The 25,472-nt window shown below is 37.4% G+C and overlaps 2 protein-coding genes across 5 annotated transcripts in view; both read right to left on the bottom strand.

Moving 5' to 3' along the window:
* The window catches only part of LOC135767158 (uncharacterized), a 72,823-nt gene that overhangs the window by 9,086 nt on the left and 38,265 nt on the right, over window positions 1–25,472 (bottom strand). The window lies entirely within an intron of this gene.
* On the bottom strand, window positions 450–18,111 carry LOC135767159 (uncharacterized). The gene is made up of 17 exons (XM_065276813.2): window positions 17,924–18,111; window positions 17,738–17,767; window positions 12,947–14,627; window positions 9,043–9,126; window positions 8,711–8,878; window positions 8,525–8,608; window positions 8,194–8,370; window positions 7,911–8,072; window positions 6,610–6,690; window positions 6,455–6,529; window positions 6,220–6,372; window positions 2,783–2,941; window positions 2,613–2,675; window positions 2,179–2,361; window positions 1,919–2,077; window positions 1,766–1,822; window positions 450–510 (listed from the first exon to the last, which is right to left on the bottom strand). The coding sequence occupies exons 1-17, from the start codon at window positions 18,045–18,047 to the stop codon at window positions 450–452; spliced, it is 3,501 nt and encodes a 1,166-aa protein (XP_065132885.2). The 5' UTR covers window positions 18,048–18,111.

The raw sequence follows: 25,472 nt of genomic DNA, 5'->3' as shown, positions 1-25,472 counted from the left end.
TTTGGAGTTCAGTAGATTGTCTTGACCAGGACCACACCCCTACATGCACTGAAGCAACTTCCATGTGATTGGTTGATTAGATAATTGCATTAATGAGAAATTGAACAGGTGTTACTAAAAATCCTTTAGGTGAGTGTATATAACTATATTATCAATGGTGTATAAAGACCTAACATAATGAACTGTGTTGTTTTTATTACCTTAGAGTAAGCCATTTATTCTAACATGTCAGTTACCGTTATGTTTCTACAGTTGCCCTGAATGGACAAACTGATCTACAGAGCGCATTTCATCACTATGCTGTCTCAGATGATGACATGTTTGTCCTGTTGCGGCTATCGTAGTTTCACTTTGGTTTCAAAAGTGAGGGGGGAGCTGTGGACTGAGCCATTGGTTCACCACTAGATGCCGCTAAAATCTACATGGTGGACCTTTAAGATCATGCAGTCTTACCCAAAACCAATGAATCTGTCCATTGAATCATCACTGTCCTCTTCACTCTTACTGGTCCTATAGGAAAATGGCAAAACATCACAGACATGCAAGTAATGTGCTGCACTTCAGATTCAAAAATCAAAATCACATCAAAGTTTAATTATTATTATTATAAACACATCAGATAACCTCTGATAAAACTTAATTAATTTTTGCAAATACTTAAACTATGTCAAAAAATGTTGAATAAAATTTTAATATTATGCAATTCATATGTATCTTATATTTATTATTTAAATGTACACTAACAATACAATGTGCACTGCTGGTTTTCAGTAAAAATATTGGAAAATTCTTAAATTAAGATGTATTTTCTTGATGAGCAAAATGACCTAGGAAAATAAGTCTAGTGTTTAGAAAAAAATATATAAAATTTAAGCGAATTTGTGCTTAAAACAAGAAAAATAAATCTGCCAATGTAATAAGAAAAAATTTCTTGAATTAAGTGTTTATGAAAAAAGTAAACTTTTTTAAAAAAATATTTTTCCGTTTTAAGTTTATATTTTTGTCTAAACACTAGACTTATTTTCCAAGGTCATTTTGCTCATCAGGAAAATACATCTTACTCCTTCTACTGAAAACAAGACAAAGATACTAAGTAAGAAAGTCATTTTTTGCAGTGTAGATTTGTTAAACATCTTTTTTAATCATAAAGGTGCACTGTGTAACTCACATCAAGTCGTGTTATAGTAACAAAAATTTTGATTAATTTATTTGTGTACGCTGACACGCATTTTCCGCTGTTTTTCGTGTCTCTTGGGAAACTAATGTCCGCCTTGAAACCAAGGATTTGACTCGGCATTCGCAATTAAAATGGCATCATTTTATTTTGTGTGTGTTTTGCAGCATTAACAATTAAAACAAAACCACAACTAGGGGCACCTCAGTCTTCAAAAGTATACTGCATGATACACATGCACCAAATGATTAATTAAACAAACTAACAGTTTAACTGTTAACAACCTGATTTGTCACTAGTGCTCAGCAGTTCTTCCAGTATATAACAGCATTCCTCGGGCCTGTGCTCCCCGAAGTTGACAGGGTATGTGCCACATAATGTTTGGCTTAATTTTCTTCTCAACTTCATATGTCGTCCCCATTTCTATTATATGCAAAAATCCCACTGGCCCCACGGGTCTCCCGCAAAAAGCTGAGCTGTTGGATGCAATTCACATCCTCACGGCTAGATGCCTCTAAAATCTACACAGTGCACCTTTAGGAAATATAAAATATGTCTTTTCTAGATTATTCATTATAAGTCATCTCTCACCTGAAGATTGTATTACCGCATTTCTCACTGAAGTCTGTCTCAGGTGTTTCTGGAAACCTAATAGCCAAAAAACTAGACAATAGAAAATTATGCATGTGTAATATATTATATAAGCTGTACAGTATATGAATATTGGTGTGGCTTAATTCTCACTTTATTATGTGCAGACTGGGGTTAGTCTGAAGGAGATCCAGGACTCGAGATGCTTCATCTACATTCATGAATCTAACCATTAGATCCAGAACCTTCAGTCCGGACACAGACTGCAGGACAGAGAGGAGGTCACCTGCATGCTCATCATACTCTGGACAACTATAGGAAAAAAACAACAGAAAAATAAAACCACCTTCAAAATACAGCCTCTCTCACAAGCATACAAATGCATACTTACCAGTGTCCAAATATTTACTTACTTTTCAGTCAAGACTTTCAGCTGATTGTAGGCATGAAAGAATTTTTTCCAGTCTGCGTTGCTGTTCTCAGACTTATCTGTTATTGTTAAGGTAATGCAGGGAAGCATTTTGTGTACTGGAGGTTTTAAGAAACTGATGTCATAATCATCTATATAATTCACATGATTACATCCCACAGACAACCTGCAAAAAAGACAGGACACTTTGCAGGTGCTTTCCCATAGCTCAATCGGTAGAGCATTGCATTATGAAGCAATACAAAAGTCATTGGTTCAATACCCAGAGAATACACACTGTAAGTCACTTTGCCAAATCCATAAATGTAGACACAATTGTGTCCTTCATATAGCCTATCATAAAGCAGAATGCGCTGCCACACAGTTCCTGGTGTGGAAAAGGGACACAGGTTTAAAACCGAAAAGTGGATGTCTTACTTTATTCCATCGTGTCTTATCATTCCCAGACTCTCCACACCAATAGTCAAACTGGTTTTCAACCTGTCGTCACAAACACAACTTTCATTTTGAAAATGTACTGTGGCTGTACTACTGGATTCAGATGTTACTACGGTACAGTGTATATGTACAGTAATTGATGCTCTTACTCTAAGTGAAGTAAACTTGAGCGAGACATAAAGAGAGAGAAGAGAGCAGCGGCCCAGATCTCATTCATGTAGTTTAGCCACAGTTGTATTTTCTTAAGACCAGGAACCGAATCCAAAAACACCAACAGAGAATCCACACGATCCTCCAGATCTGGGGGTCTAATAAAATATCAATATATACTGCTGGTTAGAGCATAATTAATATAAAGAAACATCTTCAACATTTATCAGTGATAATATATTTATTTTACCTATAGTCTTACAAATAAAAGTTTCTAAAAAGTGTGTTGTCATGTTTAGTTCCACAAAAAAAAACTTATGTTGTAGTGCAAATCAGAAAATGCTGCTTTTATGAACTTTTGCCCAAAAATTGTGCTTTATTGGCAGGGTTTTTTGAACGTTTTTGTCAGCTGAACACCCTTGACATAAATTGAAGTACCCTTAATATTTAGTATTTTAATAATTTAATAGCACATTTGCATGTTTAACTTAACAAACATTTGTTTTAAATTAGTTTTAAAGTGTTTATCGTAGTATTTTGCATCAGTTCTCAGTTTTCTGATATTATTGTAGTACTGTGTAATGGTCACATGACATTCAGATTAAACATCTTTTTAATAGTATGTGTATAAGTATTTTGTTATTTTTAATACAATTATTTATTTATATTTATTTATTAATACAATCTGTCTGCAGTTTGGTTTCCTACCCTGGGTGTTGTGGCCCCTAGTAGTGTATGAAGTTCCAACCTCAACAGTGGAGAAGATGGAAAGAGGAGTCACAGGCTACTTAAAGAAGTGGCTCTGAGTACCACGATGCCTTACCACCATAGTCCTCTTTGGAGATGGTGTCCTCAAGCTGTCCCTCACCAGTACAACAGAGGTTTTCAAGTGTGCAAAAATCAGGCTCCAGGTGACACTGAATGATTCTCGAGACCCAGTGGTGAGCAACAAAGCACTGACCTTGGCAACTGGGTGCGAATGGAGGCCAGGAAAAGCAGTCCAGGAGGCAACAGCAGCCCTCAGACATGCTGACATTGTGGGTCATGTTCAGCAAGGGAGAGGAGGCCTTGGGCTAACTAGCCGTGCTGTTTGGAGTAAGGCCAATGCACCAGAGCGGCGGAAGATGGTAGTGCAGGAAGTATGGCATCAGGAGGAGGCTGGTGGACAGTGGACTCGATGGGACAGTATGGAGAAGAGGAAGATCAGCTGGAAGGATCTGTGGGCCATGGAAGCGAGGCGGTTAAGTTTTTTCATCAGAGCAACATATGACGTCCTTCCAACACCAGTTAATCTTCACCAATGGCATGAATGACGATCTGGACTGTGCCCTCTGTTCCATGCCAGCCAACCTCAGGCGTATATTCTCACAGGGTGTAAAACAAGCCTCACCCAAGGACACTACACTTGGCGTCACAACGAAGTCCAAAAAAAAACTTGGGTCCGCCCTGGAAGACAAGCGAGCTGCCACCAACTCCCTACCACCCCCAGCAGCATCACACCCCTTATGGACGACTTTTGTCCGTGAAGGGGCAAAACCACCAAAGAGCAGATCTACACCATCAGAGCGAGACCAGCTGCGCTTGGCACGCGACTGGAAAATGCTAGCTGACATTGGTCGGGAACTTGTGTTTCCTCCGGAGATCGCAACCACCACCCTAAGACCAGACATGGTGCTCTGGTCCCGTTCGCTTAAGAAGGGCTTCATTATTGAGCTCACAGTACCCTAGGAGGACTCAGTAGATGAGGCTTATGAGCGATCAAGGCATAGCTATGCCGAAGCACGGCATCATGGCTGGAACACAGAAGTCCAACCAGTGGAGGTGAACTGCAGCGGTTTTGTGGCAACATCTAGACCTGGGAATTAAGGGCCAGAGACAGCGTTCTGCAATCAGAGCTGTTTCGGAGGCGGCAGAAGGCAGCAGTCAGTGGCTCTGGGTGAAGAGGAAAGACCCCAGCTGGGCCCCGAAGTGAGAGGGCCAGGAGGTATGCGGTCAACAATGCATGACTCAAGGAGGAGGACGCCCCTGCCATGCATAGTCCCATGGGCAACTCCTAATAATTGGGAATGGGATGCAAGCGTAGGATTGATCACCCTGTCGCTGGCCACCTGTGGGGAGGGTGTATAGTGTGAAAGGCCAAAACACCCTAGGAACCAAAGGTACACTACAGACGATGCGCTCCCCAAAATGTTATCTTTTTTATCAGGCTCACAGATCATGAACTCTTGGAAGTGCTTGCACAATGGATAGTAACACCTCATACTGTGTTCTTGGAATCTGAATATCTGGACTTGTCCAGTAACTACTGAGAAAGATCAGTTGACAACAGGGGAAAGTCTTTGTGGTGGCACGGAGAGACGGCTGACAGGAGGGAATGGACCACATTGGGACAGTCATGGGTTAGCTTCCCATTTCTATAGTTCCTATGCTTCACAGTATGTTTGTAACACCCGCTTTAGCTACAGAAAGGCAACATATGAGAATACCCCTAGAGTCTGTGAGAGCGGGGGCGGAAGATGACTCATTGACTGACAAAATGGTAACGACTGGACTGGAAAGGACTATGAGTAATGAGAGCACAGAATAAGAGAATACCACAGCAACAGTCACAAGTTCCACTGCAACAGCGGGCCACAAACAGATGCAGGTATGTGTCTGTGATTGAAGGAAGTTATATCACACCATGGGTTGAGGATCCACTATTCATCAACTCTAATGCCCCCTGCAATTCCTTAGCCAACCACTAGGTGTTTGTTCACCCCAGTAAGGGAAAACCTGGTTTCCATTAAATATTTGGGCAAAAGGCAAAAAAAAAAAAAAAAAAAAAAAAAAAATCGCAAAATGTCACAATTTCCATTAACCATGTTATGTGACTAAGCGTAACTTTGTTCTTTCGCGAGACAGTGGGGATTGACATGTGGATGACATCAAATTAGGGTGAGAGCATTTCAAAAGCATACAGAGCAGTCGACTCTTCAATTGCTCTCACTGTATTTTGATATCATGTGCTTGTCGGTTCTTGCGATGCTGCATTAAGTCGACCACTGTCTTGTCCTCCAACCAAACCATGCCATATTTAAAGAATGATCACTTTTCATTGCAGTTTTTTGCGGTTCCTTTTTCGAATTGGCTGAAAAAACACCTCACCCAAGACTAGTTTTTTTTTTTTTTGATATATGGGAGTTTTTATGAAATTGACGTGTTTCCATTTGGTGCTTTTTCAATTCGCAATTTCAATCCGTGTAATTTGAAAGTTAATGGAACGTGTCTAGTGATGGTTCTTTTCAAAATCTTTAAATACATTTTTTTTCGAGGAACCAAATTTTTTTACAGCATCACTGTAAAAAATACTTTTGTAGGACCTTTATTTTCTAGAATTTATTTGCTTAATATGATAACATTTATATAAATTCATTTATCCAGAACACAAACTCACTTTTCTATCAACTGAATAAGTTGGTAGGTCTCCTGGAAAAGTTTCTCCCAAGTGAAACGAGATCCTTCCAGAGGAGGAACACTGAGGTTGAGTTTCACAAGAGCTGGTGTGTCATGAGGGTACGACTGAATCGGCTTTCCACTGCTACAGCGTCTACATAAATATATTTATATTCATTAATGTTCAGTAACATTGGCAACTTAGATGCAAGGATATTTCTGTGATAAATTCTTACACAGCATCATAAGCCCATCTGTCCACTGAGAGGATCAATGATGGATTATCTTCCTCACTGTCATGCATCTTATACCTGCAAAGGTACAAAACAATGTTACTGTATCAGAGTTACAGGCTTAACCAAATGAGTCAGATCAAAAGAAGACGGCTTACGGCACAAATGGCTTTCTAAAGACGCAAAACGTTGAACAGACTCTTTCAACATCACTCGTCAAGACGATTTTCACATAAAACCTGCAAAAGAGAAAAAACGCAATCAATGTGATAAAATAATATAAAGATTTTAGTGGTCAACAGAAATAGGTTTTTGAATGGCCAATAACGATATCAATTTTGACAAAGCAGTATGGCCGATATGATAATTATAGTAAATGAGAGACAAACCTGTGAAAGACACAAAAAGACAGAAATCTGAGAAAATTGGAAACTAAATCAATATTTTTTATGCATAATATTAATAAGCATACCCTTTTTAAATATTTGTAAAACATCTACAAGACATACAGTATGTGACAAAAGTGATGCACCCCTCACATTTCAGCAAATATTTTAGCTTCTCAAGTGACAATACATTAGAAATGATATTTGCATATATTTTAGAATAGTCAATGACTTTTCATTGCTAAAAAACGTACATTTTTGTAGCTCCAGATATCCTGCCTTTCTCAAACGCTCTGATTTTGTACAAAACTCATCAATCTGAAAAGCTCTGTGTCCCTGATTGGCCAGCTAACCTGTAAGTTGTGATTGGTCTGAATACCTCTGATGTCACCTGGAAATGTGACACTCCTTACCATGTTTGAAAGATTCGGTTGCTAACAGGAATTAACTTACAGTTCGAAGCAGGAGGAATTATGATAATGAATGTCGTGTATATATATTGGCCACTGCAATATATAGGTCTAATCTATTCATAAATGTACAATGTATACAGTGGCGGCCAGTGACTTCTTTTTCGAGAGTGCATGATGCAAAGCTCGTCAAAACACATATTTAGTGTTTAAGTGTTATGTGTGTTCGATGAGTTATGCATCACACGTCATGTCAAAATATCTGCCTGCTGCAGAAGTTTTGAAGGCGTTTATGATAAAAGAGACGTTTGCATTTGTCAGATACTCACTGAATCTCATGTCTAATCAGAGTTGTTAAGTGAGTGTCTTACGGGTATTTAGTCTTTTATCATAAATCCTTTCGTCGCGTGTGCAGCAGGCACGTATTTTGACATGAAGCATGATGCAAATAGGTTCACATGACACAACCAACACACATTTTGAAATGACGAGCAACACACATGACATGCTAAATACATATTTTGAATTCACACCCTTCAAAAGAGTCATCGGCCGCCAGTTTTCCAGTGTTTTCTGTTTGTATCTTCCATAAAAATTAAGGAATGAAAAAGTAATGGATGATCCTCAATTCAGTGAGATTTAACAAATACATTTTTTTCTTACATTATACGAGAAATCTTTGGATTGACATGAAGGTAGGAAAGAATTCTTGAGGTCCAAATCTCTGTCAGGTATGTGGCATGTATATCAACCTCAGTTAAACCAGGAACTGAATTCAGGAATGATAAAAGTAAATCCAGGTTTTCACCAAACTCTGCATCTTTACTGGAAACAAAAATACAAAAATACAATAATTGTATGTAAAAATACAAAAACACATCAATCCATGGATAAATAAGAATGTTAGCAATAGTAAGGTTTTCCACAGAAACAAAGTAGTACTCACACATTTAAGAAGCATCTTAGGTTATTTGATATCTTGAGGAAATCTCTCCAATCAACTGTAGATATTTTGGATGTAGTAGAGATCGCAAAGGATATTTTTGAAAAGGCCTGATAATAACCAACACCAGGTTGATTTAAGATTTCACCCTCATCCTCTTCCGAGTGCCCGACAGTCAGCCTTAAATTTCAGAGGAAAACCTTTTAATATTTTTATTTTAACAGATGGTAAAGAGAAGAAGAAAAAGATGACATATGGAGTACAAGAACTGATTTAAAGTCATATTCGCATCAAAAGCTAGTTTTGCAAATACTGAAGAAATGAATTGCATTACCAGCAGGAATTTTTTTTGGTCTTTATTGTGAACTCCGAGCACAGAGTCTCTTCTCTCGTTTCTGCTTGACTGGCAATGCAAATGCTGTCAAGACCAAATGTGAAAAAAATTGGCTTTACATGGACTGTATATTCTTGCGTGCCTGTATTTGTTCACCTCCGTCTTCGTGTTCAATTAACAGTTTACCTGAACTCTTTACCCATCATCTCTTTAATGAGGAAGTTCATGATTAGATCTGCATTGTCATAGCTGATGGACTTCACGGAGAGGCGAAAGTCACCGACTGACTGCTGACCACGGATGGACTTCAAGATCTTCTGCAGACTTTCATCTGATAGATCTCCATCATGCATCCTGTGAAAAATTCATCACTTTACATATGATGTAATGATGTCAATGGTAATCTTAGTAATGTAGTGCATGGAACTCATTATTGAGGTTATGGTGTTTTGGTACATTTACTGCATGCTTACAGGTAAGACAACATATATTACATATCTCAACATTAAGAACCTTACTTCAGATAGTTAACTTCCTTCTTCCTCCCCAGACCTGAAATCAGGACGTCAACATCAGTGTCTGACATGGATTCAAATTCCAACCTTAAAAAAAGAAAAGAGCAAAAAAACCTGAACATGCATTTTCTGTATACTGTACACTTGACTTAAAGAGTAACTAAACCCTAAACCAACTTTTTTTAGTTAATGATCTGTAAGAATGATGCTTTATTAGTGCTGTTCATTGATTTTAGTAACTTTTTTGACATTTGGATATAAAGTGTTTCAATACTACAATATATGGTGTAAAAACGTCTGATTGCTGCCCTCTTCAGGTTGAACGGTGGCTACTGCAGTTGAATTTTCCTATTGGATGTTGGGTCCAAAAAATGACTCGTGACGTAAGCAGGTTCAAGCTCACCACGCCCTTGTTACGATCTCACCACACACTTGATACGAGCTGAGTTCGTCCCCTCTATCTTCGTTGGGATCTGCCCACTTTTCTTGCATTTTTCAAATATTGCCAGTGGGTGGAGTCAGGCTCTGACCAGGGGTTTAGTTACTCTTTAAGGGCCGTTCACATTATAACTATAAGTTAACTATAACTATTAGCATCCACATCACCGGACAATAACAATAACTTTATTTTAATTCGAACACGCGCAAATCGCTTGCCTTTAATGGCATTAACTAATAGTGCATACTTCTTGTAATAAAAACGTTTGCAATTGTTTACACGTCACTGAATGTGTAAATATGCTGTTCTTGTTGCATAAACACAACGGATAAGATGTCCTCAACATGCCACGTTTTGCGTATCTTTAAACAGTGAATCTAGTAGTTTGTGTAATCCAATATTTTACCTTTTGGCATAGTCAATGTGGTAGGAAAAAAAGGATTACGAAATGAATTTCACACCAACTGTATCAGTGCTGGATACCTGAGGTAATTTTATGTTATAAACCTCAACAATGAGCTTCTCCACAGGGTAATCTGTTTTTTTAAAACGCATTTGCACTTGAAGTTCATATAGATTTGATTGGCTGTCATTGGTTTATCGTTCATCAGGTGGAAAAAAAAAAAATCGCTATTCTCTTTAATATAATGATTTTTAAAACTATATTCAAAAACCACTTGCACTGTGTGATATATTTAATGCAGTTGTGTGCTTACATTATCCCGAAATTTCATAGCGACCTCTAGTGGTGAAAATCTACATATTGTGGCTTTAAAGATTCTGCTAAATAAATGAATATACTATATGTAAATTAAATGCACAATATGTATCTTTTTACCCCTAGAGGTAAAATTTTCAAAGGCAAAGCTTGATGACATGGAGAGTCGACCAATGGGAGATGACGTTTAGTGATAGGACAATATATGGCAGAGGCAGATATATCGGCCCATACTTGGATTTTATTGTTATTATCGCATCGGCCGATAAATCTTTTCAAATGTCCAGTACATTTCTCTATTACTTCTCTAATTTGATGTTTGTTACTAAAAAAGACACTCTGTGTCACTCAGTGTAAAGCCAAAGTCTAACAGACAGTAAAATTACCAATCATTAATCACTTTTTAACATGACGTTATGTTGTGTCATACACAACACCACACTAGTTTAAAACACTTATTCAAACAGTACCATAAGATGCCAGATACACATTAATTATGTCTTGTAAATTCAGTGAGAAAAATAAGTATTTGAACACCCTGCTATTTTGCAAGTTCTCCCACTTAGAAATCATGGAGGGGTCTGAAATTGTCATCGTAGGTGCATGTCCAATGTGAGAGACATAATCTAAATTTAAAAAAAAAAAATCAAAATCTATGCTTTTTAACTATTTATTTGTATGATACAGCTGCGAATAAGTATTTGAACAGCTGAGAAAATCAGTAGCCTTTGTTTGCAATTACAGAGGTCAAACGTTTCCTGTAGTTTTTCACCAGATTTGCACACACTTCAGGAGGGATTTTGGCCCACTCCTTCATACAGATCTTCTGTTGATCAGTCAGGTTTTTGGCCTGTTACTGAGAAACACGGATTTTGAGCTCCCTCCAAAGATTCTCTATTGGGTTCAGGTCTGGAGACCTTAATATGCTTCTTACAGAGCCACTCCTTGGTGCTTCGGGTCAATGTCATGTTGGAAGGCCCAGCTTCGAATGATCTTCGATGCTCTAACTGAGGGAAGGAGGTTGTTCCCCAAAATCTCACAATACATGCCCCCGGTCATCCTCTCCTTAATACAGTGCAGTCACCCTGTCCCATGTGCAGAAAAAACCCAAAGCATGATGCTACCACCCCCATGCTTCACAGTAGGGATGGTGTTCTTGGGATGGTTCTTATCATTATTCTTCCTCCAAACACGTTTAGTGGAATTATGACCAAAAAGTTATATTTTGGTCTCATCTGACCACATGACTTTCTCCCATGACTCTTCTCGATCATCCAAATGGTCATTGGCAAACTTAAGACGGGCCTGGACATGTGCTGGTTTAAGCAGGGAAACCTTCTGTGCCATGCATGATTTCAAGCCATGACGTCTTAGTGTATTACCAACAGTAACCCTGGAAACGGTGGTCTCAGCTCTTTTCAGGTCATTGACCAGCTCCTCCCGTGTAGTTCTGGGCTGATTACTCACCTTTCTTAGGATAATTGAGACCCCACGAGGTGAGATCTTGCATGGAGCCCCAGTCCGAGGGAGATTGACAGTCATGTTTAGCTTCTTCTATTTTCTAATGATTGCTCCAAAAGTGGACCTTTTTCACCAAGCTGCTTGGCAATATCTCCGTAGCCCTTTCCAGCCTTGTGGAGGTGTACAATTTTGTCTCTAGTGTCTTTTGACAGTTTTTTGGTCTTGGCCATGTTAGTAGTTGGATTCTTACTGATTGTATGGGTTGGACAGGTGTCTTTATGCAGCTAACGACCTCAAACAGGTGCATCTAATTTAGGATAATAAATGGAGTGGAGGTGGACATTTTAAAGGCAGACTCTTTCAGGTCTTTGAGGGTCAGAATTCCAGCTGATAGACAGGTGTTCAAATAATTATTTGCAGCTGTATCATACAAATAAATGGTTAAAAAATCATACATTGTGATTTTTGGATTTTTTTATTAGATTATGTCTCTCACAGTGGACATGCATCTACGATGACAATTTCAGACCCCTCCATGATTTCTAAGTGGGAGAACTTGCAAAATAGCAGGGTGTTCAAATACTTATTTTCCTCACTGTATAGTTTAAGTACTTTAAAAGGGTAAATTTATAAATGTTATGCAAAACTAATGTTTTTTAGTTTCACCAATGTTCTATTTGTCTCTTACTGTAATAGCATTTGTTTTTTATAGCCTTACATACAGCTCTCTTAATATCGGTATCGGCCATAAAAAACATATCGGTCGACCTCTAATGACGTTTTCACCATCCAGAGATGTATGGTATTCACAAGTGGAAACCGATAGTTGACAATGAAAAGGGACATGGAATTTTTTGGATTTACAAATACTACAAACTTTTGGGATAATGTACACTGTCAGAAAAAATGAACTGGGGTGGTGAGATGGCACTGGGGTGCGGTTCTCTTTCAAAAAGCTTTGGAACTAAAGAGTTCATATTAGTATCTCAGAGGTACTTATTGATACCAAATGTATACATATCTGTACCCAATAGTACATATTGAGACCTTTTTAAACCACCACTGACATCTTGTGTAACTTAGGCCTACATAGTATGACAATTTGTTTATTACAGTGTAGAAGTACACAGTTCTGCATGAAAGTATAGCACACTGTGTAAGTGTGTACATTTTGTGCTTTTAAAATTAAAACATAGTAAACCTTCCTATAGATAAATGATAAGGACATAAACTACTGCTTTGAAAATACTATTAACAGTGTAAAAAACATGTAATTTACCAGCACTTACCACAGTGTGTAACACCTGGAGATGGCAGAATGAAGCGCTTTAAGATGTTCTGCATTGCACCTCAGCTCCAATCTGCTAATCTGTTTACTGAACTGAAGGCAAAACATGATGACCTGACAGTCAATACTCTTCAGAGTCCAGTGTATGTGAATGCCTGACTTTTCCCAGAGCCTCATAACATTCTTTAAAATGTCCTTATCGTGAAGCTCATAAAGACAATGAAGAATGAAATCACTCATGTAAAAGGTGTTCATGATGTTCTTCACTAAAACTCTGCCTATCCATTTCTCCAGCTGCGCACGGATGACAGAAGATGCAGATTCCCCCACGAACAGACGACTCAGCTTCTTGTTGGAGAGACCGAAAAGGAAGCGGATTACAGGTAAGAGATGATCGTTGTGCCTTCCATTGCCTGCCAGTTCAAGCAGCTCCTTGACTTTAATTTTCACCTCCGACTTGTCCGTTAACAAATACGAGAGAGCGGTAAAGAATTCCTGGAAGCTGAGGTGCATAAAACCGACCATCTCTTTTAGAAACGTTCTCTCCTGTTGACGAAACATGCAGAGAAAGGGAACGTTTGGAATACCTGAGATTTCCTTTGGAAGACTGCTCTTGCGAAATAGGATTTGACGTTTCGCCGTCCCACTCTCTGCCAGCTGGCCCAGACTCTTTAGGAGGTTAAACTGTTCATCCTGACTTAAACTACTATGATGCTTCAACATCGTTACCGTGAAGTCAACAAAAATGGAGGTGGTGGTGGTCAGCTCACTGGTGGCAACGCCATCTTTTCCTTTTTTCTTGAAAATTGTGCAGATGATCCAGCAGAAGACAGGAACGAAGCAAACGGTGTGGAGCATCTCGTGCACCCTGACTTGCTCGTACACTTGTTTAGAGAACTCTTCGTCGTCGAAGAACTTTTCGAAATATTCCATTACTCCTTTCTCTGAGAAACCTAAGATCTCCATGAAGCTTTGTGGCTTTTTAAGAACACCTTCCAGTTTATCTACAGCTGCTGACCTTGTGGTGACCAGCAGGAAAGAATCTCTCATCATTCGTCCTTTCAGAAGAGAACAGAGAATGGTTGTTGGATGGGCTTTGATATTTGGTTTTGGTGGCAAGGACTTATTGGTTGAGGACAAAACGAGTTCATCAAAGCCATCGACAATGAACAAGGTTTTCTGTGATTTGTCCTTTAGGATCTGAGCAATCTCATTTTGAGTTAAGCTGCAGTCCAAAACTTCCACCAGACTCATCTCACCCGAAAGACCACTGAGCTCCTGACACCTCAGATAAAACACAACATCAAAGAGTTCAGCATAAAGCTCTCCAGAAGCCCAATCTAGAAGGATCTTAAGTGCGGTGATGGATTTCCCAGTTCCAGAGTCTCCTTGGAGAATTACAGCTCTCGGCACACCTTTCTTAGCCTCGCTCTCCGGACTGAAAAGTTGATTTAGGCTGATGCTTTTGTTTCTTTGGTTAGTTCTGGAGATGAAGAACTTATCTCCTCTTGAACGCATCTCCTGCTCTTTCTCCTCCCTTTCTCTGTGTTTGTGAACAATCATTGGGTCAATGTAACGGTCATTAAGGAGCACCTGTTCACCCGCACGAGAGGTGTGTTCTGTCAAATAAGCATACTCGGACAGTATTGACTTCTTGTATTCAGTGATCAATGAGACTGTATCTGCAAAAATAGAGGACATAATCAGTTCATTTGTTTGCTGACTGAACTGTACAGGTATGGTAATGATAGTTATGATCTTTAACTTTGCAGTCACCCAGATTTTTACTCTGTGGTTGTCAATATATCACTAGATTTACATTTTTACATATAAGGACACATAATTCATTATTAAATAAATAAATAAATATAAACTCCTAATACGAGCAAAGATTAGTAGGGTTAATTTCAGGCCCGGCCCCAGGGTGGCATTCATATTCTAAGTGGTATAAATATATGTGTGCAATTAAAACACATTAAATACAAAGATAAATAAGAACTAAAATAAGACATGATTAATACCAACACATGCAGTTTGCTGTAAAATGTTTTGACGGTTTCATCACATGTTATGCGACTGAACCGAAGTGAACTTCGGCTCTGTTTTTATTTATCAGTCTGGCTAGTGGCTAAAGTGATCTCTGAAACAAATAGCTTGTCGAAAATTAACTGTTTTGGTTTGCTAAAGACGAGGGAAGATCACGAGCATGGATCACAACTGTGCGAATAGGTTTGGCAGCAAGGTAGGGAGGACCTTTAGCTAACATTGTATACAAATAATTATAGGCTAATGGTTGATATGCTTTAGATATGATATATGAAGGAAGGATATATAATTTACATTTATTTCCCTTGATATCAGAAATAAACTAATGTAACAGGACTCTGTTGTTATTGATTCTATGTGAAAGTCTAGCGGAAGTTGTTTTTAGTCCACAAAAGACATTTGTTTATGTTGTTTCTGCTGAAGCCGGGTGTTTTGTGTCCTCGTCAAATTACGCTGGTCCATTATACAGAAAGAAATATTGAACAATCACAATGTTTGTATTATATGTCCTAGACATTGCCTCATACAAAACTGTATGCGTCAGGAGATGTGTATGATAAGGTGACCAGACGTCCCCGTTTTCTGGGGACAGTCCCGTTTTTTGGTGTTCTGTCCCCGACTGGAGCTTTCCCCAGAAATGTCCCTGTTTTACAGCACGTCCAAAACAACCAGCAAATACCCTGAAAAACCAGATCAGCATGTAGCCTTTGTAGTACCAGACCGGGGGAATCATGTAATGATTCTTTTTACCAGCAGAGGGGGCAGCGAGCTACACTGATTACTTAGATGTACGCCACTCATTTAGCGAAGAATTTACTATGAGACGCATAAGAAAGCATCATCAGGTGATGATCAATCAAGTTATCATCAGATATGAAAACTGTCAAAGTTATCGGGGGTTAATGTAACTACTCATGTTAAATTAAAGTAATAAACCAATAAAGTGAACTGATCACAGCATGGTATTGAGCATTTGTTTTGTGTAGGCAAAATATGTTTACATTTTGCCTTATTCCTTCTGTTCTTCACGTTTACAATGCTATGAAATCAGCTGAAGTAGTACCTTAGAAGTGAGGTATGTCATATTTGTGCACGAAATAGAAAAAATAGATTTTGGCTACAGAAATTGTTCAATTAATTGAATTAAAAACACTAAAAAATGTTTTCTTAGTAATTTTTTCGTGTTTTCAGTGCAAATATTAAAAAATTCTTAAAACAGGATTGATTTCCTTGATGAGCAAAATGACTTAAGAAAATAAGTCTAGTTTTTAGACCAAAAATATCAAATTCGCGTTCACGTGCGCTCATCTCCTGTCTGTAAACAGTGAGAACAGCAAACTTTTCTGCTGAATTGACAACCTACACAGGAGGCACACAATGAAAGACATCTTTTCTAACAACAACAGCAAAAACTGCCTGGATCAGCAAGAGCAAAAACCCAAATTAACATCGGTAACTTTACTGCTTTACCACGAGATGAAACAGCTGCAGGAGGCAAAGGGTCTGAAAGGGTCATTGCACTGTTTATTTTGGTAAGGTAGGTACGCGATATGTTTGTACTGAGATGGATTCAGATATTCTACTTTAATGAAACATTGTGTTGCTTATGAAATTTGTGTTCGTTTACGGATTAGAGTAACGTTATAGTTACTACGTCTACACAACCGAACGTGTGCTTAAACTAATTCTGATTTAAACCAGTTGTTTGGATATTTTGGAAGTGTTATTCGACTCTGTACTGCAAAGTTTTCTCACTGCTGAATGAGACATGAGACGTGACCATCTGATCTGTGCGTGTTTATGTGTTTTGAAAGAGGCTTGACTTTGGATGGCGATTTGACTTGAGGGTGGGATCGGGATTTCATTGCTAGAAGAGAGGAAAACTGTCTTCTGATGGCAAACCATTAAAAGCAGTATTAAAAACGCCCGGCTCTCTTCTGAAAACGGCAACTGTTGCTGCTTGCTTGGCAGCGTTTAGCTGGGCTGAGGCGTTTTGGTTGCTACAGGTATGGTACGAATGTCCAGTGAATGAACTAATCTGAATCTGACAGTAGTATATGATTTTGCGGATGAATAACAATTGATTTAGTCAATACCCTGCTGAAAAAAAACAGCTTAAAACCTGCATGGGAATTATGCTGGTCTATGCTGGTTCGATGCTGATTTAGCTGGTGGTCAACAGCATACCAGCACCAAAACTAGGGTGGCCATTTGTGCCAGTTCCGCCGGACACATCCCGAACATGTTTTCGGGTTCGTTCTCCAGAAGTCGCGTTGGTTGACCGCATACGTCATCAAGGTTTAATATTTCGGGTTTAATTTCAGAAAAGCAACCGCTACATTTCAAGGTACGAATGAAACTACAATGATTGTATGTCTTAAAAGAAATAAATCTTAATTTTCTAATATATTTTAACTGAAATGTGAGAACTTCGATAACATATGCGGTCGAGCAACCCGACTTACGGAGAATGAACCCGAAAACATGTTCAGGACGTGTCCGGCAGAACTGGCACGAATGGCCACCCTAACCAAAACACAACATATGCTTTCATCACCGACGAAGTGCCGAGTTCCGCTTTTCTCCACGGTTAAACATTTCACAACTCTTTATAACTCTCAAAAATAAAAACTATATTCTATATTCTTTATGGTAAAGATTTTGTATACATAGGTGGGCACAGCTCTCCACCTCTAGTGCCGGGTCTGGTTAATTTAACCCCTTAAGTACAAAAGAGAATACATACCTGTGGTTTCAGTTGCAGATTCAACATTATCTAGATTATTTTAAAAACAAAATAGTACAAAAACATATGTCAGTAAATGTCATAAATGTATTATTTTCCCTGTACGTTATTCTTGTGGATTTTTATATGCCACCTATAGGTTACATAATAGGTTTTACTGTGACACTTCAACATAAACAGACATACCTGTAAAATAGTTTGTAATGTTTATGTTTCCTTCAACCTGTAAGTTTGATAAGACTGGTGCTGAAATATTGCTGCCATCCTTCGCTGAGATACTGATGTTTGAAACATCAGCACAGTGAGCCATTTCTCCTTATCTTCTGAAAAGACAAGTAAATGATGAAGGGTTACATTCTGCAGTCAGAGGTAAAAAGAATTTGATTTTGTATATTTTGAAAGTTTAATAATTACCTATTGAAAGTATAGCTCACAGTAGTGACCAAAGGTTATGTTTACCTTAAGAAAATTGTCATCTTGACACTTTATTTAAGCATATTACCACACATAATATAAATAATATAGACCTACATATAGCCTATTGTGTATTGAGAAGAAATCAAGAATTCAAATAATTGTGACCCTGCATGTGAAAACCCAGCTAACGTATTTTTTTTTTTAACATAAAATCATTATGTAAAGACCATATTGCCAAAAGACGATACTGTTATGTTTTAAATGTATATTTATTTATTGGGTTCTTCTTTGTTTATTGATTTAATATAAAATTAAAGAAATTAAAATAAAAAATCAGTCAATCACGTGCAAGTTTTTCAATCCGTGATAATGTTCACATCTCTTTTATCTAAAATTTAGTTTTGCATAGACATTGTATTATTAAGCTCTTACCTAAATTGTGAGGTTAATTATGAAGGTTGTGCTTACTATCCCATACGGCACAAAATATAAAATAAATTGGCCAAAAATATATTTGCTGAAATATATTTTGGAATAGGCCTATGTTTACAAAATATGTAAGTGATAAGTTCAGTCGTTATCGGGAAACTCAGCCCAGGGCCGGGTTTCCCTATAAGCATTGAACTTAGCACTTAAGAGCGCTTACTACGAGCTACTTTATGAACATTCGTTGTTCATTTATGTGCGTTTCCCAAAGATGCACGTAAAACGATCGCTCGCAGCTGGGTTTTAAGTGCTACTTACAAGTCGCTATCCATTTGTCAAGTTCTGAAAGGTCACCTGTGGAATGACTCAAATTTGTAGCAGAAGCTTCTTTAGGCTAATGATCTTCAGGCGATGTGCACTAATATTTTTTATAATATTTTTCACTATTGAACTTTTTCAATGTTTTAATAATTTGTGCATACTGAAATATTATTTTTCGTATTTAGTTAGGACTCCCACTGCGAAAGGCCTTTTGCATTTTATATTATAGTTTAGATTATAGATTATTATTATTTGTTGTTGTTTATTATCTATGTTTATTTATTATTAGGGATTATTGCATTGTGCCATAAATATTTATTTGGTTTCTTTAGTCAGATGCCATTTCCCTTCAAAAAAGTTTTTTTTTTACTGTAGATGAATGAATGAATTATAGCAGCAATTGGTAGGAACCATTTATCAATTTGCTAGTACCAACTTTTAACAAAATTGAACCAAATACATTTTCCTTATTTATTAATTTATGTTTAGTTATTTAAATTTGATTTCTCATTTGAATTTTAAATATATTATATTAAAGTAATTTAAACAAATAAAAAAGAGCCCAATAAATAAATATACATTTAAAACATTACATTATCGTCATTGCAGTAGTGCAATTTGCTGGTTGTCCTGTAGGTGACCTTGTAACTCTGTTGTCTTACAATGCACTTATGAATTAACTATTACTCCAGAGCACTCGTAGATCTACGATGATTTTTCTATTTAAGTTATGAAGCTTTTGGGAAACGTAATTCTAAGATGATTCGTACAATCGTTTTTATGATCTACTTAGCCTTGCGATGCTTTTGGGAAACCCGGCCCAGGTTATTTAGTCAGTTTATGCTTAAATGTCTCGTGTAAATTTGTAAACAAAAGCTCAGTCAGTATCTCTTTTATAAGCATATAAAACCCAAAGAAAACACAAAACTTTCCCTTACGAAAAAGAAGTATACTTCAAGTTCATTTTATTAAGTATACTTAAGCAATGTTGGAGTATAGTTTTAAGTATACTTTATGTAGTAAGTGTACTAACATCTATGCTCTAGTAGTATATTTGTAAGTGAACTACTTAAATACAGCTTGGGACTAAATTGGCTCACTTTTTAGTATATAAAAGTAAACTTCTAAGTGTACTATAAGTGTAAGAGTAGTAAAATCTTAGTGCACAACTAGTGCACAAGTACGTTTTTTTATTTGTACTGCAAGTGAACTCATGAGTATATACTAGTAGTTTGGTAGACTTATACTTCAAGTGTAGATGCAAATGTTCTGTTAGTGTACTCTTAGTAAACTAGTAGGTTATTAATTGTGTGCTGCAGGTATACTTGCAAGTATTCTTTTACTATACTTTTAGTTAACTAATAGTTTACTAGTCATACCGAAAGTGTACATGCAAATGTTCTGTTAGTGTACTCTTAGTAAACTAGTAGGTTATTAATTGTGTGCTGCAGGTATACTTGCAAGTATTCTTTTACTATACTTTTAGTTAACTAGTAGTGTACTAGTCATACCGAAAGTGTACATGCAAATGTTCTGTTATGGCGCTTTTCCATTGCATAGTACCCCATGGTTTGGTTTAGTTTGGGTTGGGTCAGCTTACTTTTGGGAGCTTTTCCATTGGGTGCAGTACATAGTACCCGATACTTTTTTCGTACCACCTCGGTTGGGGTTCCAAGCGACCCGAGCTGATACCAAACGTGAAGCGAAAACACTGTAGGTCACTGATTGGTCTGAGAGAAGCGTCATCGCTATAATGTAAATATTAGCTTTAGCTTACTGCTAGCTTGCGCTGTCTCAAGCAAACATGTTGTTATCTGTGTTCTGCTATAAGTTTCCAAACACCCTTTTAGCAATGAAAAACATCCACAGGTTGAGAATCCGGGACACCATAACAGTTTTTTCCAGACTTGCAGTTTGTGGCGGCACATTCGCGACGTGCACGTCTGCATTATATATGCTTAAATGCAACTTGAATGAGGCTCAGCGGAGCGCCGTCGACTGACGCCACGGGTCAGGTGTTTGAACAGAAACTGTCATGTGAGACAGAGGTAGTTATAAACGTGATGTGCAAACATCTATTTGTGGTGGCCAATTTTAATTTTGTGGCAGACTGAGAAATAAATGAATGTATGGGAATGTACAATAACGCTCTCACGTGTATGATGTCACAGCAGTAGGCAGCATAAATATAACGACACGCCTATAATCCCTCCCATTCCGAAGTGATATTAAACTTGATGGAAAAGCTAACCACGCCAAAGTGAGGTGAGCTGGCCCGACCCAAACTAAACTAAACCGTGGGGTACTATGCAATGGAAAAGCGCCATTAGTGTACTCTTAGTAAACTAGTAGGTTATTAATTGTGTGCTGCAGGTATACTTGCAAGTATTCTTTTACTATACTTTTAGTTAACTAGTAGTTTACTAGTCATACCGAAAGTGTACATGCAAATGTTCTGTTAGTGTACTCTTAGTAAACTAGTAGGTTATTAATTGTGTGCTGCAGGTATACTTGCAAGTATTCTTTTACTATACTTTTAGTTAACTAGTAGTTTACTAGTCATACGGAAAGTGTACATGCAAATGTTCTGTTAGTAACTCAACTAGTAGGTTATTAATTGTGTGCTGCAGGTATACTTGCAAGTATTCTTTTACTATACTTTTAGTTAACTAGTAGTGTACTAGTCATACCGAAAGTGTACATGCAAGTGTTCTGTTAGTGTACTCTCAGTAAACTAATAGGTTACTAATTGTGTACTGCTTGTGTAACGAAGCACCTTGACACTGAGGATCTATTTGCAGACTTTTATTAAACACACTCATATTCCAACAGGCAAGGTCAAACAACAGCAAACACAACAATGTTGTGCAAACACAACTCTCCTGTGAAAGAGATTTTGAATCCAGAGAGATTTTCCTGATTAAATTAAGGTCAAATAATGTAGGGCAGGCAAATATCGTAGTCATGAAACAAGCAAAAGGGTCAGGGCAGGCAACAAACATACAAAGTCTTGTCACTTATCTATTTTGTAGAAACACCTGCTATTAACCTGACTTTTAATTAATCAATTGGTGTTAGAAATAGCTCATATGAAAAGCTAAAACCTTCCCAAATGATGTTTAATGCATTGAAATAAATTAGTTTCACTGAAAAAAGATTTATCATTTAATCAAGATAGAAAGGTCAAATTTTGGCAAGACAAAAGTTTTGTCGCCTATACAGAAATTGAACAAATTTCCTGCAAATACAAAAATATGTCAGCAAATTAAGTAGTGGTGCTGCGAGATCCAAATTTTATATCTTGTATTACTTCCATGAGCTTGAAGGACTGCATCCTTGCGGTTTGGCAAGGATTCATACAATGTATTGATGAAGTCATCAGGAATAGCAAAGAGTCTTGCATGCCTCCCAGAGTTCAACAATATTCTTTGGTTTCGTCTTCCATGCTTCCACTTTCATCCTACCCCACATATGCTCAAGGATGTTAATGTTTGGTGACGGGGCTGGCCAATCCTGGAGCATCTTGATCTTCTTCGCCTTGAGGAACTTTGATGTGGAGATGTGCGATGGAGCACCATCCTGCTGCAGAATTTGGCTTCTTTTATGGTTGGGAATATAAGAGGTAGCTAAGAATTCTTGGTATTTTAGACTACTGATGTTGCCTTCCACCCTGCAGATCTCTCACACACCCCCATACTGGATGTAACCAGACCATGATTTTTCTGCCACCAAACTTCACTGTTTTGTGGGTGAATCTCGTATTCATGCGGGCTCCAGTAAGTCTCCTGCAATATTTAAGGCGACTGTGGTGTAATTCAATAGAAGATTCATCTGAAAAATCAACCTTCTGCTTTTCCAGCGTCCATCCTTTTTAGCAGGCTGTGGGCCTTGGCAAATGCCACACGGTTTTTCATGAAACTCATATGACAAAGCGACAACACTTATGTCTTTGCAAAAATGGACTCAATGGTCTTTACCAAGCTGTGAATATTAGAATACTTTTTGACAGTTTCATTTTGCACTGAAAGATTATTACAAAAACTGTTGGGATTAAAATGAGTCATTTCTTGAAAACAAATCTTGATTAGAAATATATTTTAGCGACACTTCAGGTCAATTTGTACACAAGCGACAAGACTTTTGTCAGGGAGTGTATTCATAAACCAGGTAACACAGATAAAGATCATTAAGTATAGAGATATATAGATAGGCAGGCAGGCAAACCGCTCATTGATGACAGCCGGGGCAAATCAAGACTGAATTTTCCAGGGAGTTTATATATGCTGTCCAATGAGTTTCAGGTGGCAGATTAATCAGGCCAGGTATGTGGGATTATGGGAAATGGAGTCCAGAATGAAAGTTAATATTCAGGGGATTCAGTCATATATACGACCAGAATATATATGTTATCTATATTCTATATTCACAATAGAATATAGATAACATATCAGATGTTGAAAGTGAGACATTTTGAAATGTCATGCCAACATTTCAATATATATATATATATATATATATATATATATATATATATATATATATATATATATATATATATAAAGAGAGAGAGAGAGAGAGAGAGAGAGAGAGAGACATGTTAAGTATACTGGCAAGTATCCCTGCAGCACACAATTAGTAACTTACTAGTTTACTAAGAGTACACTAACAGAACACTTGCATGTACACTTTCAGTATGAGTACACTAGTTAACTAAAAGTATAGTAAAAGAATACTTGCAAGTATACATTTTACATAATTTACTTAAAATATACTGTTTCTAAAAAATGCTAAATAATGTATTTTATAAATATGCTGTCAGTGCATTATTATAATGATAAACAAACATATAAAGTATACCTAAAATAAACTTTAAAACAAGTTCAAATTAGTATACTTAGTATTAGTTAAAGTTCTTTGCAAGTTTTAAGTATACTTTTAGAAAATATGCTAAATTATAATTATTTTGAAGTATGTTAAAAGTTTAATTGTAAGCAAATATGTTGTAAGCATACCTTCAATATATTAAAAGATGTTACATTTCTTTCTAAGTATATTTGTAATGTGCTATTGCAAAGTTAAATATACTTAAAATACAATAAAGCATATTTATTTTTCAAAAAGGCTTTTCATATGGCTTTTTGTAGCTTTCTTGATGTAGCTTTCTTTGTTGCATTTTTACTTTATACTTTTAAGTATATGTCAGTAAACAAGTCTAGGCCAACTATACATTTCTGTCAGTATAGGTCAAGTATACTTTAGTACAATTTAAGTATATTTCTGAGAAGTACATAAAGTACATTTTAGGGAAGTATATAAAAAGAAAACTGAAAGTATACTTTCTTATTTTTAGTTTAAAAGAAGTATTCTTATAGCACACTTAAATAAATTTTTGTTTCGTTAGGGTTAGTCTAAACAACATTGTTAATGTCCATATATTGCCAGTGTTAATGTTTAACCACAATGTTAAGAAATATAGGCTCCAGTAGAGACCTTAATCGCAAAATATGTAGCCTACCGTTACACCTTTTTTAATTCTCCTTTTCGAAAAGCCAGTAGGCTTATAGCCCTAATCAGACGGTAATTCTCATCGGGACGTAAAGTATTTTTAACATTTACCGGGCAGAATGTCTGTGTTTTTCTCTGACTCTGAGTTTATGAATGCAAAAGTAATTCTGCTCATCTGTTTAGCCCACTAAAAAGCACTGTATTCCCTGCTGAAAAAAACAATAAAACCATTACAGAAAATTCTAATGGTTTCCATTAAAATACCAATAGGAACCATTAGCTTTTACCATTAAAACCACTACACTGTAGTGTATTTTGGGCCATATTCCATTAGAACCAATACATAGAACCAATAGAACCATGTAAGAATTTTGATTGATCCTGACCAAAAGGTCAGCCCTTCCTGGGAACACAGCATGGAAGCCCGAGAGTGCAGTGTGTGTGCCCTGTAGGTGCCCGAGGCAGCAAGGACATCAAAAGAGAACTTTTGCAACACAACAACTTTCCTCCAGGACTCACGGCAGGGGACCAAGACCCCCAAAACACCCCTCTCGGGAACCAGAACTTTATCTCGATTACAGGAGACTCCCTGGAGAGTTACACTTGATTTTCAAACACCACATCTCCATACAAATGATGGACCTGCAGACAAATGTCTGACCCCTCTACCCCTCCTTTCCTTGTTACCTCCTCAACACAGGACAGTCTACAGCACACCAGATGATTATGTGTAAGAAAGGTCACATCAAATGTAAATAACAGTGGAAAATATTCATGTTTCATTTCATTACAAAGGTTTTATCGCGACTGGTACACAGGTCTCATTCTCACATCAATAAAACAAATAGTAAAAGGTTTAATAGAGTTAAGAAAACTTAACTCTACCCAAGGGGCGTACACCCCACTACAAATGTATCCAGGACGAGGTGCCTCCCACAGGTCTGTAAGAACCAATCACTGCAAACTTCCATTGGTAAATAATGTATACATAATGTTTATTCCGTCTGGGTATTTAAGTAGAGCTGACAAACATTTCAGGGAATCTGTATACAGATATCCCGCACGA

The sequence above is a fragment of the Paramisgurnus dabryanus genome, chromosome 6 (genome assembly GCF_030506205.2).
Source record: "Paramisgurnus dabryanus chromosome 6, PD_genome_1.1, whole genome shotgun sequence".
Classification (NCBI taxonomy): Eukaryota; Metazoa; Chordata; class Actinopteri; order Cypriniformes; family Cobitidae; genus Paramisgurnus; species Paramisgurnus dabryanus.
The sequence above is the reverse complement of the archived record's forward strand: the minus strand, read 5'-3'. Positions and strand labels throughout refer to the sequence as shown.